This window comes from Ziziphus jujuba, chromosome 10, assembly GCF_031755915.1.
Source record: "Ziziphus jujuba cultivar Dongzao chromosome 10, ASM3175591v1".
Lineage (NCBI taxonomy): Eukaryota > Viridiplantae > Streptophyta > Magnoliopsida > Rosales > Rhamnaceae > Ziziphus > Ziziphus jujuba.
Genome location: NC_083388.1, coordinates 9633841 through 9647689, shown reverse-complemented (window position 1 = coordinate 9647689; position 13849 = coordinate 9633841). Strand labels below are relative to the sequence as shown.

The following is a 13849-nucleotide window of genomic DNA, read 5'->3' as shown; positions in this document are numbered from 1 at the left end:
AAAATTTTAATATAATAAAAAGATAAAATTAAAAAATAAATAAATAAAAATAAAAAAGCAAAATTCTTACTTTAGTCTTAGTACAAATGTGGAGGCTGTTGTGGTTCTCTGACCACTTTAGAGAAGAAATATGAGAAGAAAATAAAAGAATTCTATTAATCTCTTAAAAATAGAATACAAAAATAAAAACTTCTCTCATGGAGGATTCTCTCGTGGAACCTCTCTCTGCACTCTCCAATTCTCTCTGGAATTGCTCACTCTTCTCTCAAGTTCTCTCTGGAACTTAAACAACTCTCTCTCTTGGAGTTTTCTCTTGCTCTCTTGGCTTGTGTTTCATGCAACGGTAAGGAGCCTATTTATAGGCTTACAAGGCCACACTTTTCAACATCTTAGCCCACAATTGTTGATCGGTGCAGCAATGGTGTCAACAATGGTGGCTGTCAACAATGGTGGCTGTGGTTGGTGAGGTTGGTGCGGCTGGACTTCACAATTCTCCCCCTCCAGCCGCATTTAAAACTGATGGTCATCTGCCATCTATTCCAGCTATGTCTCTGCATAGCTTCAGCTTCTCTTGAGCAACAACTTTTGTTAGCATATCTGCTGGATTCTCTTTTGTGTGGATCTTCATCAGTTTCAGCAACTGTTGATCTATTACTTCGCGTATCCAATGATAGCGGATGTCAATGTGCTTTGTACGGGAATGATACATTGAGTTTTTGCTCAAATCCATGGCACTTTGGTTATCACAATGTATCTTGTAGTCTTCTTGCTTGATGCCCAATTCTGTGAGAAAACGCTTTAACCACAACATTTCCTTACCCGCTTCCGCTGCGGCAATGTACTCTGCTTCAGTAGTGGATAAAGCAACACACTTCTGCAATCTTGACTGCCATGACACAGCTCCCCCTGCAAAAGTGTAGAGATAACCTGATGTAGACTTTCTATTATCAGGGTCTCCGGCCATATCTGCATCTGTATAGCCTTCTAAGATTGGATCACCTCCCCCGTAGCACAAGCACAGCTTCGATGTACCTTTAAGATACCTGAGAATCCATTTGACTGCTTCCCAGTGTTTCTTTCCAGGATTTGAAAGAAATCTGCTCACAACACCTACTGCATGAGCAATGTCTGGTCTGGTACATACCATTGCATACATCAGACTTCCTACCGCTGAAGAATATGGTACTGAAACCATCTCCTCTATCTCTTCTTTGGATGAGGGGCACATTCTCTTACTCAACTTAAAATGATTTGCAAGTGGAATGCTGACCGGTTTGGCTTTAGCCATGTTGAATCTCTTTATCACCCGTTCAACATACTTCTCTTGAGATAGCCATAACCTTCTATTCTTCCTGTCTCAGATTATTTGCATTCCCAAAATTTGTTGAGCTGGTCCTAAGTCTTTCATATCAAAGGACTTAGACAATTCTTTCTTCAGCTTACTAATCTTCATTGCATCTTGTCCAACGATCAACATGTCGTCCACATATAGCAAAAGTGCAATGAAGTTTCCACCTGAAAATTTTTGAATATAAACACACTGGTCTGCTGCAGTCCTTTTATAGCCTTGACTCACCATAAATGAGTCAAACTTCTTATACCATTGTCTTGGTGCTTGCTTGAGGCCATACAAGCTCTTCTTTAGCTTGCATACGAGGTTTTCTTTCCCTGAAACCTCAAATCCTTCTGGCTGCTCCATGTAGATTTCTTCATGTAAATCACCGTGAAGAAATGCTGTCTTCACATCCATCTGCTCAAGCTCTAGGTTTAGACTTGCTACTAAACCAAAAATGACTCGAATTGAAGTCATTTTTACCACTGGTGAAAAAATCTCATCAAAGTCAATTCCTTTCTTCTGAAGAAATCCTTTGACCACCAATCGGGCTTTGTGTTTCACCACCCTTCCGCTGCCATCTTTCTTGAGCTTGAACACCCATTTATTCTTTAGTGCCTTCTTTCCTGTTGGAAGCTCAACCAACTCATAAGTATGATTTTTCTGCAAGGATTCCATCTCATCTTGCATTGCTTGCAGCCACTTTTCCTTCTCTTGATGAGAAACAGCTTCCTGGAAACTCTCTGGCTCCCCCTCTTCAGTAAGCAGAATATACTCAGATTCTGGAAATCTCTTTGATGGAATTCGGCCTCGCTCAGATCTCCGAACTTGTAAACCACTGGTTTCAGGAGGTGTACCATCATCTGACCGCTGTGATGGCCCTGCAGCTGCTTGAGAGGATTGAGTCTCCCCCTGCTCAATATCCCCTTCTTCCTCCTGGTCTGCTTCTGGTATATCTTCATGCACCTCATTATCCTCTGTGGCTATTTGTGCTGGTGCTGGATTAGGACAAAAATTCTCGGCACTAGAACTACAATTAGGAGACATTCTGGGCTTTGCAATGTCTTCCATTTTCTGGTTTTCATGGAATACTACATCCCTGCTTCTAATAACCTTCTTGGTTTTCGGGTCCCATAACCTGTATCCGAATTCTTCGTCTCCATATCCTATAAAGATACATGGAGTAGATCTTGCATCGAGCTTCTGTCTGAGCTCCTTGGATACATGTACATAAGCTATACAACCAAACACTCTTAAATGAGAGTAGGAGGGAATCTTACCCGACCACATTTTCTCCTGAATTTCAAAATTCAACGGTACTGACGGTGATCTGTTGATTAAATAGCAGGCGGCACGAACAGCTTCTCCCCAGAATGGCTTTGGCAGCTTAGCCATACTGATCATACTTCTGACCTTTTCCATAATGGTTCGGTTCATTCTTTCGGCTATTCCATTATGTTGTGGGGTGCGAGGGACCGTCTTCTCATGTCGAATGCCGTGTCTTCTGCAGTAGGCATCGAACTCCTTGGAAGTATACTCGCCTCCATTATCTGAGCGGAGGCATTTCAGCTTCTTTCCTGTTTCACGCTCTACCATGGTATGAAACAGTTTGAAGTAATCCAATACCTGGTCCTTTGTCTTCAAGAAATATACCCACACCTTCCGAGAAGCATCATCAATAAAGGTCAGGAAATACTTGTTGCCACCTAATGATTCCATCTCCATGGGACCACAAACATCAGAGTGCACCAGACTAAGCAACTCTAATCTTCTCAATGCAGAGGAACTGAAGGAGACTCTATGTTGCTTACCAAACAAGCAGTGATTACAAGGATCTAGCGCAGCATCCTTGCAAACAGTGATAAGCTTCTTCCTTGCCAAAGTGGACAATCCTTTTTCACTCATGTGACCGAGTCTCTGGTGCCACAGATTTTGAGACGCCTCTCCTTCTGCAATATTGAGGCTGTCTGCACATATCTTCACATGAGTCTTGTACAATGTTCCACAAATATGTCCTCGGGCGACAACTATGGCACCTTTCGTCATTTTCCATGTGCCTTTACTGAAGTAGTTGTCATAGCCTTGCTTGTCTAAGGCTGCTCCCGAAAGTAGATTAAGCCGAAGGTCTGGAACATGACGGACATCCTTCAAAGTGATTGTACAACCAACATTCGTTTTTATCTGAATATCACCAGTTCCCATAATCTTTGCGAAACTGGAATTTCCCATCTTTACTGTACCAAAGTCTCCTGCTTTGTACGTTTTAAAGAAATCTCTGTGTGGAGTGACATGGTAGGATGCTGCAGTATCGACTACCCACTCAACATCTTGGGTTGATATATGAAGGCATGTCTCTTCTTCGGTGGAGCAGAGCGCCACTTCTCCTGTACAAGTGACTAGTGTCTCTCCATCCTTCTTCGGCTGATTACCTTGGAGTCTCTGCTCTCTCAACAACTTTCTGCAGTTCTTCTTCATGTGACCCTCCAGGCCACAATGATAGCACTTATACGATGATTTTCTGCCGTCTGTAGATCTGCCTCTGCTCTTGCTCTTGCCTCTCCCCCTATCTCGACCACCTCTTTGCTGTCTTCCTCTCTCTGTGACGAGGGCATGTGACTGATCCATGCCAATGTCCTTTCTCCTGGCCTCTTCATTAAATAGGGCATCCTTAACCATAGCCATAGTAAGTTTGCCATTCGGGGCCGAATTGCTGAGAGAGACTACCAATGTCTCCCAACTGTCTGGAAGAGAGCTTAGAAGTAGGAGGGCCTGATCCTCATCCCCTAGTTGGTAATCCACAGCAGATAGTTGATTTACCAAGCTCTGGAACTCACTGGTATGCTCGGCTACAGAAGTTCCACTCTGTAATGTGAGATGTACCAATCGCTTAAGCAACAGGGCTTTGTTCCGAGCAGCCTTGGCCTGGTACATGTCCTCCAATTTTGTCCAGAGGGCATATGCATCCGTTTCCTTTGCTACATGATGGAAGACACTGTGGTCGATCCATTGCCTGATCTGACCAATCGTTTTCTTGTTTAATTTCTTCCATTCTGCTACTTTGCTGGGATCGGGGTTTTCGCCTTTAGCTTCTATAGGATCAAACAGATCCTTACAATTGAGGAGATCTTCCATCCGAGGTCTCCAAAGTGTATAATTTGTGGCAGTGAGCTTAACCATAGCTCCCGAAGATGATTCTTCCATTGACATTATGGCTTGACCAAAAATGGAGCTGAATTTGGCAAAACGGAGTTAACCGTTGCGTCCGGAACGGCCGAAAATGGTGGACTTGACTCTTCCGGGGTCAAAATATAATTACCAGAAATTTTGGGGCAAAAATGTAATTTCACAAAATTTCTGGGTCAACCTGCAAATACAGAAACTATAGGGGTCAATCTGTAATTTCCAATAGTTCAGGGGCTGCACCGTAATTTCAGAAAACTACAGGGGTCAATCTGTAATTTCCAATAATTCAGAAAATATTGCTGACGTGGCAGATGGTGCTGACGTGGCACCACGTGGCAGATGACGTGTCTGACGACGTGTCGCTGGCGTGGCAGATGACGTGGCAGGGGTTCGCTGACGTGGCTGATGACGTGGCTGCTGACGTGGTCGTCTTCAACCTCCAGACGGCGCGTGCGGCGCGTGGGCGTGTGAACAGTTGCAGAAAAATTTCAGTCGGCGCGTGGGACGTCCGTTTTCTCTCCGGCGAACTTCGTTGTTCTCCTCTCGTCGGGTACTTTCACCTGGGATTGTCAAATTAATTATTTGAGCAACTTTCCGAAACACCAACTTGAAGAACAGTAGCTTTGTTTCTTCAAATTTTGGACCCAAGCTCTCGACCTGGAGCTCTGATACCACTTGTTGTGGTTCTCTGACCACTTTAGAGAAGAAATATGAGAAGAAAATAAAAGAATTCTATTAATCTCTTAAAAATAGAATACAAAAATAAAAACTTCTCTCATAGAGGATTCTCTCGTGGAACCTCTCTCTGCACTCTCCAATTCTCTCTGGAATTGCTCACTCTTCTCTCAAGTTCTCTCTGGAACTTAAACAACTCTCTCTCTTGGAGTTTTCTCTTGCTCTCTTGGCTTGTGTTTCATGCAACGGTAAGGAGCCTATTTATAGGCTTACAAGGCCACACTTTTCAACATCTTAGCCCACAATTGTTGATCGGTGCAGCAATGGTGTCAACAATGGTGGCTGTCAACAATGGTGGCTGTGGTTGGTGAGGTTGGTGCGGCTGTGGTTGGTGAGGTTGGTGCGGCTGGACTTCACAGAGGCCACGGACAAGTAAAAACAAACCAATCACAGGATGATGGCCTTTGAAAGATAGAAGAAATGCCGATTACCTTCCGAGCAAAGGAGGTCTACTTTTCCCGCGTGAGTAAGGAATGGCACTGTGTGGCTTTTTTAAAAACAGAGAACGGAAATTTCTGTAACGCCTACAGAAAAGCCTGGACGGAAAAGCTAGAGACCGTCAACGACTAAAAGGCAGAATACGAAACCTAATCTTTCACCGTTGAAAATTTCTTCATCCGACGGATGACATAACCTAAACCCAGAACTTTCCAGATAACTAGTGCTTCTTTATGAATCCCCCCGCTCTCTCTTGCTTTTCAGTGTCATCAAATCAGAAAAAAAAAAATTCTGAGCGCACAAATTATTTTTTTTTCTCAGCGTTTTACTATCTGACAAGGTTTTCTGAATTTCTGTGAAATTTTTTGTTTGTTGAGAAAGAATTAATGGCTGGAAAAGGTAAGGGTCCGGCAATTGGAATCGACTTGGGGACGACGTACTCGTGCGTCGGTGTTTGGCAAAATGATCGGGTTGAGATCATAGCCAATGATCAAGGAAACAGGACGACTCCGTCTTACGTGGCTTTCACCGATACTGGACGTTTGATCGGTGATGCTGCTAAGAATCAGGTCGCCATGAATCCTACCAATACTGTTTTTGGTGAGTCTGTCTTACTCTATTTTTACGTATTTATTTTTTTATATTTTGATTTCGGAGTTTACGTTGACATGGCGTATCTTTTTTGGTGCTTTTTGATTGTTTGGATAGTAAGAAAATTACAGAAAAAGAGCGAAACTTCTAGTGATTGTATCATCTCTGTTTTTACGGTTTTGTTTATTTATTTATTTATTTATTTGGAATTCAATTGTCTGAAGCTGTGGCCGAGTATATGTTGCGTATATATGTTGTGGTTTTGTTTATTTGGATACTGAGAAAATTATGGAAAACTAGGATGAAACCTATTCTATATTTGAAACGGAAAGCACTTAACTATGCAGGAAAATAAATTTGGTTTCAGATTTAGATAATTGTATAGTTGCATGATTACGGTTTTGTTGTCTGGATAATAAGAAAATTACGGAAAAAAGAGTGAAACCTCTAGTGATTGTATCTTTGAAACGAAAAGCATTCGACTGAACAGGGAAACAAATTTGTACTTAGATTTAGATAATTAGTTTACAGTGTATTTTTCTCTTTAAAATATGCAGTACAATATCTTTCTAAGTATAATTCCCCCAGATGAAAGTCCAGCTAAAAGAATAATGATTTGATGAGAAAGATTAGCACTCTCTGAATTGATTGTTGTTAGTGTTTTTCTGTGATCGTGGTAGAAAATTTGTTTGTTTCTTTACTATATATATATATATATATATTTTTTACCTGTGTTGCTGCTTGTTTCAAAATATTCGAGGTTTATTCTAACTGATCATATTTGTTCATGTGGTGCTTATGAAGATGCCAAACGTTTAATTGGTAGGCGATTCAGCGATGTATCTGTGCAAACCGACATGAAATTATGGCCGTTCAAGGTAATAGCTGGCCCTGGCGACAAGCCCATGATTGTAGTCAACTACAAAGGCGAGGAGAAGCAATTTGCTGCGGAAGAGATCTGCTCAATGGTTCTCACTAAAATGAGGGAGATTGCAGAGGCTTATCTTGGCGCACCTATCAAGAATGCCGTTCTCACTGTGCCCACTTACTCTAACGATTCACAGCGTCAAGCAACAAAGGATGCTGGTGTTATTGCTGGCCTCAACGTGATGCGTACCATCAATGAGTCCACTGCTGCTGCCATTGCTTATGGGCTTGACAAGAAAGCCACTAATAGTGGTGAAAAGAATGTGTTGATTTTCGACCTTGGTGGTGGCACATTTGATGTCTCTCTCCTCACCATCGAAAAGGGTATCTTCCAAGTGAAGGCTACAGCTGGTGATTCTCATTTAGGTGGTGAAGATTTTGATAACAGGATGGTGAACCATTTCGTTCAGGAGTTCAAGAGAAAGAACAAGCAGGATATTAGCAGGAATCCTAGAGCATTGAGGAGGTTGAGGACTGCTTGTGAAAGGGCCAAGAGGACTCTCTCATCCACAGCTCAAACTACCATTGAAATTGATTCTTTATATGGGGGTATTGATTTCTACTTTACCATTACTCGGGCCAAATTCGAGGAGCTTAATATGGATCTGTTCAAGAAGTGTATGGAGCCTGTGGAGAAGTGTTTGAAGGATGCTAAGATGGACAAAAGCAATGTGCATGATGTGGTCCTAGTTGGGGGATCTATTAGGATTCCTAAGGTTCAGCAATTGTTGCAGAACTTTTTCAATGGGAAGGAACTTTGCAAGAGCGTTAACCCTGATGAGGCGGTTGTATATGGTGCCTCTGTTCTTGCCGCAATCCTCAGTCGTGAGGGTAATGAGAAGGTGCAAGACCTTCTGTTGTTGGATGTCACTCCGTTGTCTCTTGGTTTGGAAAGTGCAGGAGGAGTAATGACCGTGTTGATTCCTAAAAACACTACCATCCCCACAAAGAAGGAGCATGTGTTTTCTACACGCGTAGATAGTCAACCCAGTGTGCTGATTCAGGTATACGAAGGTGAAAGACCCTTGACTAGGTATAACAACTTGCTTGGTAAATTTGAGCTCTCTGGAATTCCTCTTGCTCCTAAGGGAGTTCCACGAATCAATATCCGTTTTGACATTGATGCCGATGGCATCTTGAATGTCTTTGCCGAGGACATAAACACCGGACGGAAAAATGAAATTTCAATCACCAACGACAATGGCAGGGTCTCCAAGGAGGAGATTGAGAAAATGGTACAAAAAGCAGCAAAGTACAAAGTCGAGGACGAGGAGTTTAAGTGGAAGGTTGAGGCTAAGAATGCTCTGGAAAACTACGCTTACAACATGAGGAACACAATCAGAGATGAAAAGATTGGTTCAAAACTCCCTGTGATTGATAAGAAGAAGATTGAAGATGCAGTTGAGCAAACCATCCAATGGCTCGATGACAACCAACTTGTAAAGGTGGATGAGTTTGAGTACAAGCTCACGGAGTTGGAGAGTATTTGTAACCCAATTATTGCCAAAATGTACCGAGGTGGAGTTGGTGATGCTGTTGGAAGTGCTCTGGATTGGTGGAGCAAAAGACGTAAAGAAAACCTTTGCTCCCGTTGCATTAATTTTAAAGACAATGTCATAACTTCCTTCACAGGCTTCACAGCCCTCCTGGAAAGTTTCTGCCAAGAAGTTGTAGGACAAGCTCAAGGAGTTAACGGGCATCTGCCAAAGGTGGATGAGTTTGAGGGCAAGCTTAAGGAGTTGGAGGGCATCTGCAAGCCAATTATTGCCAAAATGTCCCAAGGTGGTGCTGGTGATGTTGCCATGGATGATGATGGTTTTGCTGCTGGTAGTGGAAGTGTCATGGACTAGTGGAGCAGAAGATTTAAAGAAAACATTTGCTATCGTTACATTAATTTTAAAGACAACGTTGTAGCTTCCTTCACGGCTCTTTTGGAAAATTTCTGCCAATCCACACTGTTTTAGGTAATAAGCATGGTTTTGTGGATTAATTTAGCTTTGTTTTCTCAGTATAAAAAGGTTCATCTTTCTTTGATAGAAAAAAGTCTTCAAAAAAAGTCCTCACTAGTCATTTTCTAAATGTACTGAGGAACTGAAAAATTGAGTAAATTTTCCTCCACCGACTCTCACATCACTTTGTGAGTTGGTTGTTTGGATTTTTCCATTTCTAATTGCTAATTTACTGCATCAAAGTGGTATTAGAGTTTTGGTTCTGATCAAGTTCATCATGAACAATTTAGATGAAGGTAACAGCAGAATCATAGGTGATGAATAGGGAATGAAAGCCAGCTGGGTGTAATTCGAAGCCTAGAGCAAAAGTTTAACAGTTTTTTCCATGGAGATTTCTCAAGCTTTATCCCATCTGAACCATGTTGCACCGTCAAACCTTGATGTCCCTGTAGCATCGTCAGGTCTTGGCATTTCTGGAGTGACAGGATGAGATATGGCTTGTCTACCATTAAAACTCATTCTCACCACTTTCGCATCTCTACCGCACCCTTTACCCAGATATGAACCTCTCATTTCAACAAATTTAACCCCTCAATTCACTCCCCATATTCTATTACAATACTCTGTTGACTGTGGAGATTCAGACTATGAGATTGAGGCTTCATTGCTCGGGGCAACTAGGTGTTGCTTTCAACCAATTTTCGACGAGCCTCGCTTGGGGAATCGGGACAAGTATAATCAAAACCAAGAACCTTCTGATTATAAGATTAAGATTAATATTCCTTATTTCGATGGCCATATGGATATAGAAAATTTTTTGGATTGGTTACATGCCATTGAAAGTTTTCTGAATTATATGAATATTTTGGAGTCACAGCAAGTGAAATTGGTTACATATGAATTAAGGGGTGGTGTTGTTGCTTGGTGGGATCAATTACAACTGAATCGAAGGAGAGAGGGGACGGAGGGTATTAAGATTGGCATCAAATGAGGCAACTATTGGAGGCCAGGTTCTTGCCCACCGATTATGATAAGGTTTTGTATTAGTAAATATCATTATTACCAATAGGGAAATAGAACTGTGAATGAATATGCTGAAGGGTTTTATCGGTCGAGTTGAAGAAACAACTTGCCTAAGACAGAACGGCAACAGGCAATATGTTTCGTCTCAGGATTGAATGGGGGCATTTAGGAAAAACTTGAAATGAGCTCAGTTTGGTCTCCTAATGAGGCAATTAACTTAGCAAACATCATGGAAAGGCAGCATAATAGACCAAACCTCCTAACAAATGGAGACCTATGACTGATTATCACCAGGACGAACATAAACCCACTTCACCAATAAACACAAACAACTCCACCACCATTCTAAATATCACAAACAGCAATGCCAGAAACATACCAGATTTCCACAACAACAACCCTAGAAATGCTTAAGATTACAATAACAAATTTCCAGCTAGACAACCTTCCTTCCAGCCTTAACCAAATAGCCTCTATGCCACACCACCACCTATCAAGTGCTACAGATGTAGCCAAGTTGGGCACTGATCCAATGAATGTTCCCAAAGAAAACTGTTGAAAATTTAAGAGGAGGAAGAAGATGGGAGTTTTGATGAAGAGAACTATGAAGAAGAAGAATAGGAGGAGATCAAAGAACTTATGGGAAACCCTGGAGACCTTATTGTCTGCATCCTTGAAAAGTTGCTGTCATTTGCTAAACTCTCCAACCAAACACAAAGGAAAGCAATTTTTCGAATAAGATGTACTGTTAATGGACATGTATGTGGTTGATTGTTGTGTCACTTGTTACCAGGGAGACCCTGGCAATTTAATCGAGATGCTTAACATAGTGGGAAGAATAATACTTACTCTTTCCAATGGAAGGGTAAGAAGATGGTCTTGTTGCCTTTTACTCCATAGCAAGAATCCACTACCAACAAACATAAACAACCACTTAAGCACTCTAACCCAATCCCTAAACCTACCTAACAGCTTACCAAACCTACCTTCCTCATGGCCTTACTTCTTTTCAATCCAAACCCTGAGAATTTAACCCTTCTAGAACTAAGAAAATCCCTTCTGCAAGAATTTCAAGATATTATACCTATTGAGTACTAGCGGAACTTCCTCCTACGAGAGACATTCAGCACAACATTGACTTAGTTCGGGGATTTAAAATTCCAAATCTACCTTATTATAAAATGAGTTCCAAGGAGCGTGAGATATTACAGGGTATCATTGATGACCTATTGGAATATAAAAATACATTAGGGAGAGTTTAAGCTCGTGTGCAATACCTGCTTTAATTGTTCCTAAAAAGGATAAGTCGTGGTGAATGTGTGTGGACAGTAGGGCGATTAACAAGATAAGTGTCAAATACAACTTTCCTATACCAAGACTTGAAGATATATTAGAAAACCTAGAAGGTTCTAAAGTTTTCTTAAAACTGGACCTAGAGAGTGGATATCATCAGATTTACATCAGACCTGAAAATGAATGGAAGATGGCATTTAAAACTAAAGATAGGCTGTATAAGTGGTTAGTGATGTCATTCGGCTTGTGCAACATTCCAAGTACCCTTATGAGGTTAATGAACCAAGTTTGAAGCCATTTTCCTTTGTTGTTGTCTACTTCTATGACATTCTAATTTTTAGCATGGATATATAGCAACATTTGGCTAATTTGAAGATGGTTTTTCAAGCTCTTTGAGATAACAGATTTTATCTCAACATCAAAAAGTGTGAGTTTTTTACTGTAGAATTATTATTCTTGGAATTTATTATAAGCAAGAATGGAATACACACTGATCCACAAAAGATAAAAGCCATCTTGGATTGGAAATCCCCTACCAATGTCTCTGAGCTTCGCAGCTTCCACGAGTTGGATACTTTTTACAAAAGGTTCATAAAAAACTTCAACATTATAGCTGCTCCATTAACCAATTGCTTGAAGAAAAAAAATTTTCATTGGGGAGATGAACAAGAAAATAGCTTCAACTTGCTTAAACAGAAGTTAACACAAGTATCGGTCCTTGCATTGCCCAATTTCGACAAGGTCTTCGAAGTGAAAACTAATGCCTCTAAATTTGGCATAGGAGTCGTGTTGAGTAAAAAGGAAAACCAATTGAATTTTTCAGTGAAAAATTGTGTGAGGCTAAAAATAAATAGAGCACCTATGAACAAGAGTTGTATTCAGTGGTTCGTGCATTCGACCACTGGGAGCTTTATTTGGTTCAACGAGACTTTATTTTAAGAAGTGATCACCAACTGCTAAAGTACCTTAACTTTCAAAAGAAACTAAGTAATCACCATGCACGTTGGCTGAAATTTCATCACAAATTCCACTACTCCTTTCAACATCATGCTGGAAAACTGAACACTATGGCTAATGCTCTAAGCAGGAAACCCATGCTGCTTGCAACACTCCAAATTTCTCTTCAAGAGTTTGTTACTATCAAAGAATGTTATCCCTATAGCCTGATTTCGGTGACATTTGGAGAAAATATGAAGAACGTGAGTATGGGATGATGTTTCAATGGACTTTATACTTGGTCTACCTGTCACCCAATGCCGAGTGGATTCCATATATGTGGTGGTTAATTAGTTTTTCGAAATGGCCCATTTCATCCTTTGCAAGAAGGCCGCTGATGCAAGTAACATCGCCAATCTATTATTCAAAGAAATTGTGCGACTCCATAGTATGCCTAAGTCCATCACTTCTGATCAAGATATCAAGTTTGTAAGCCATTTTTGGAAAGTTTTATGGTTCAAATTTGGTATCCAACTTCAATATAGCAGTGCCTACCATCCCTAAATTGATGGCCAGACAAAGGTTATGAACCGAACATTGGAAAATATGCTCCGAAGTCTTGCCCATGACAAACCAAAGTAATGGGATTTGGTTCTAGCATAAGTTGAGTTTGTTTAAAATAGTATGCTCAATCGAACTACGAATTTCACTCCATTCTCCATTGTGTACACTAAACCTCTAAATCACATCAATGATCTGCTCATTATCAAGGACCATCACAACAAAGCCAACACTTTTGTAGAGCAGTATGTGTTGCTTTTCACAAAGAAGTTCAATTGTAGCTTGATATGAACCTAGATCGACTTACTCTTAAACCTGTATTATACTAGTCTAGATCAAAGTAAGTTCAGATTCTAATGGTAACCTTGACCCCTAATCAAGTTGTGATTAAAAACCTTGCTATATGATGAAAACGCCACAATAGGAGATGGATGTCCTATTGATAAGTCAAGCTAAAACACTCGATCTATATTCGATGTTTTAGGTGTTGAAAGATAACAAAGAGAATTCTTCTCACAAATAAATTTTGAATAATAATCCAAGCTGCTGTTCCATTGAAAAATAAGCCTTTAAATAGGCTTTTAATGAATAAAATAAAACCCTAAAAATAGTAGATAAAAACCGGCCAAGTGTTTAGGAAACTAAGGTGTGGCCGAATTTTTACCTCCTTTCCTAATCTAATTTAGTTTAATTAATTTCTTAATTTTAAAATAGAAATTAATTAATTTATAATCAAATAATCAAGTATAAACTTTCCTAGATTAATTTTTTCAGCAAATAATCAAATAAAAACCAAATAAAAAACTATTTCCTAAAACAAAAGTCAAATGTTCAAATTAGGAAACTAGTTGACTAGTTGACAACTAAGCTGTTTTTATCC

General features: G+C 40.4%; 1 protein-coding gene across 1 annotated transcript; it reads left to right on the top strand.

Annotated features, from left to right (window-relative positions):
• The first annotated feature begins 5697 nt into the window (after positions 1-5697).
• Positions 5698-9370, top strand: LOC107411081 (heat shock cognate 70 kDa protein 2). Its single transcript, XM_048468452.2, has 2 exons — positions 5698-6289; positions 7085-9370. Exons 1-2 carry the CDS (start codon positions 6076-6078, stop codon positions 9055-9057), a joined length of 2187 nt encoding a protein of 728 aa, XP_048324409.2. The 5' UTR covers positions 5698-6075; the 3' UTR covers positions 9058-9370.
• The last annotated feature ends 4479 nt before the right edge of the window (positions 9371-13849 follow it).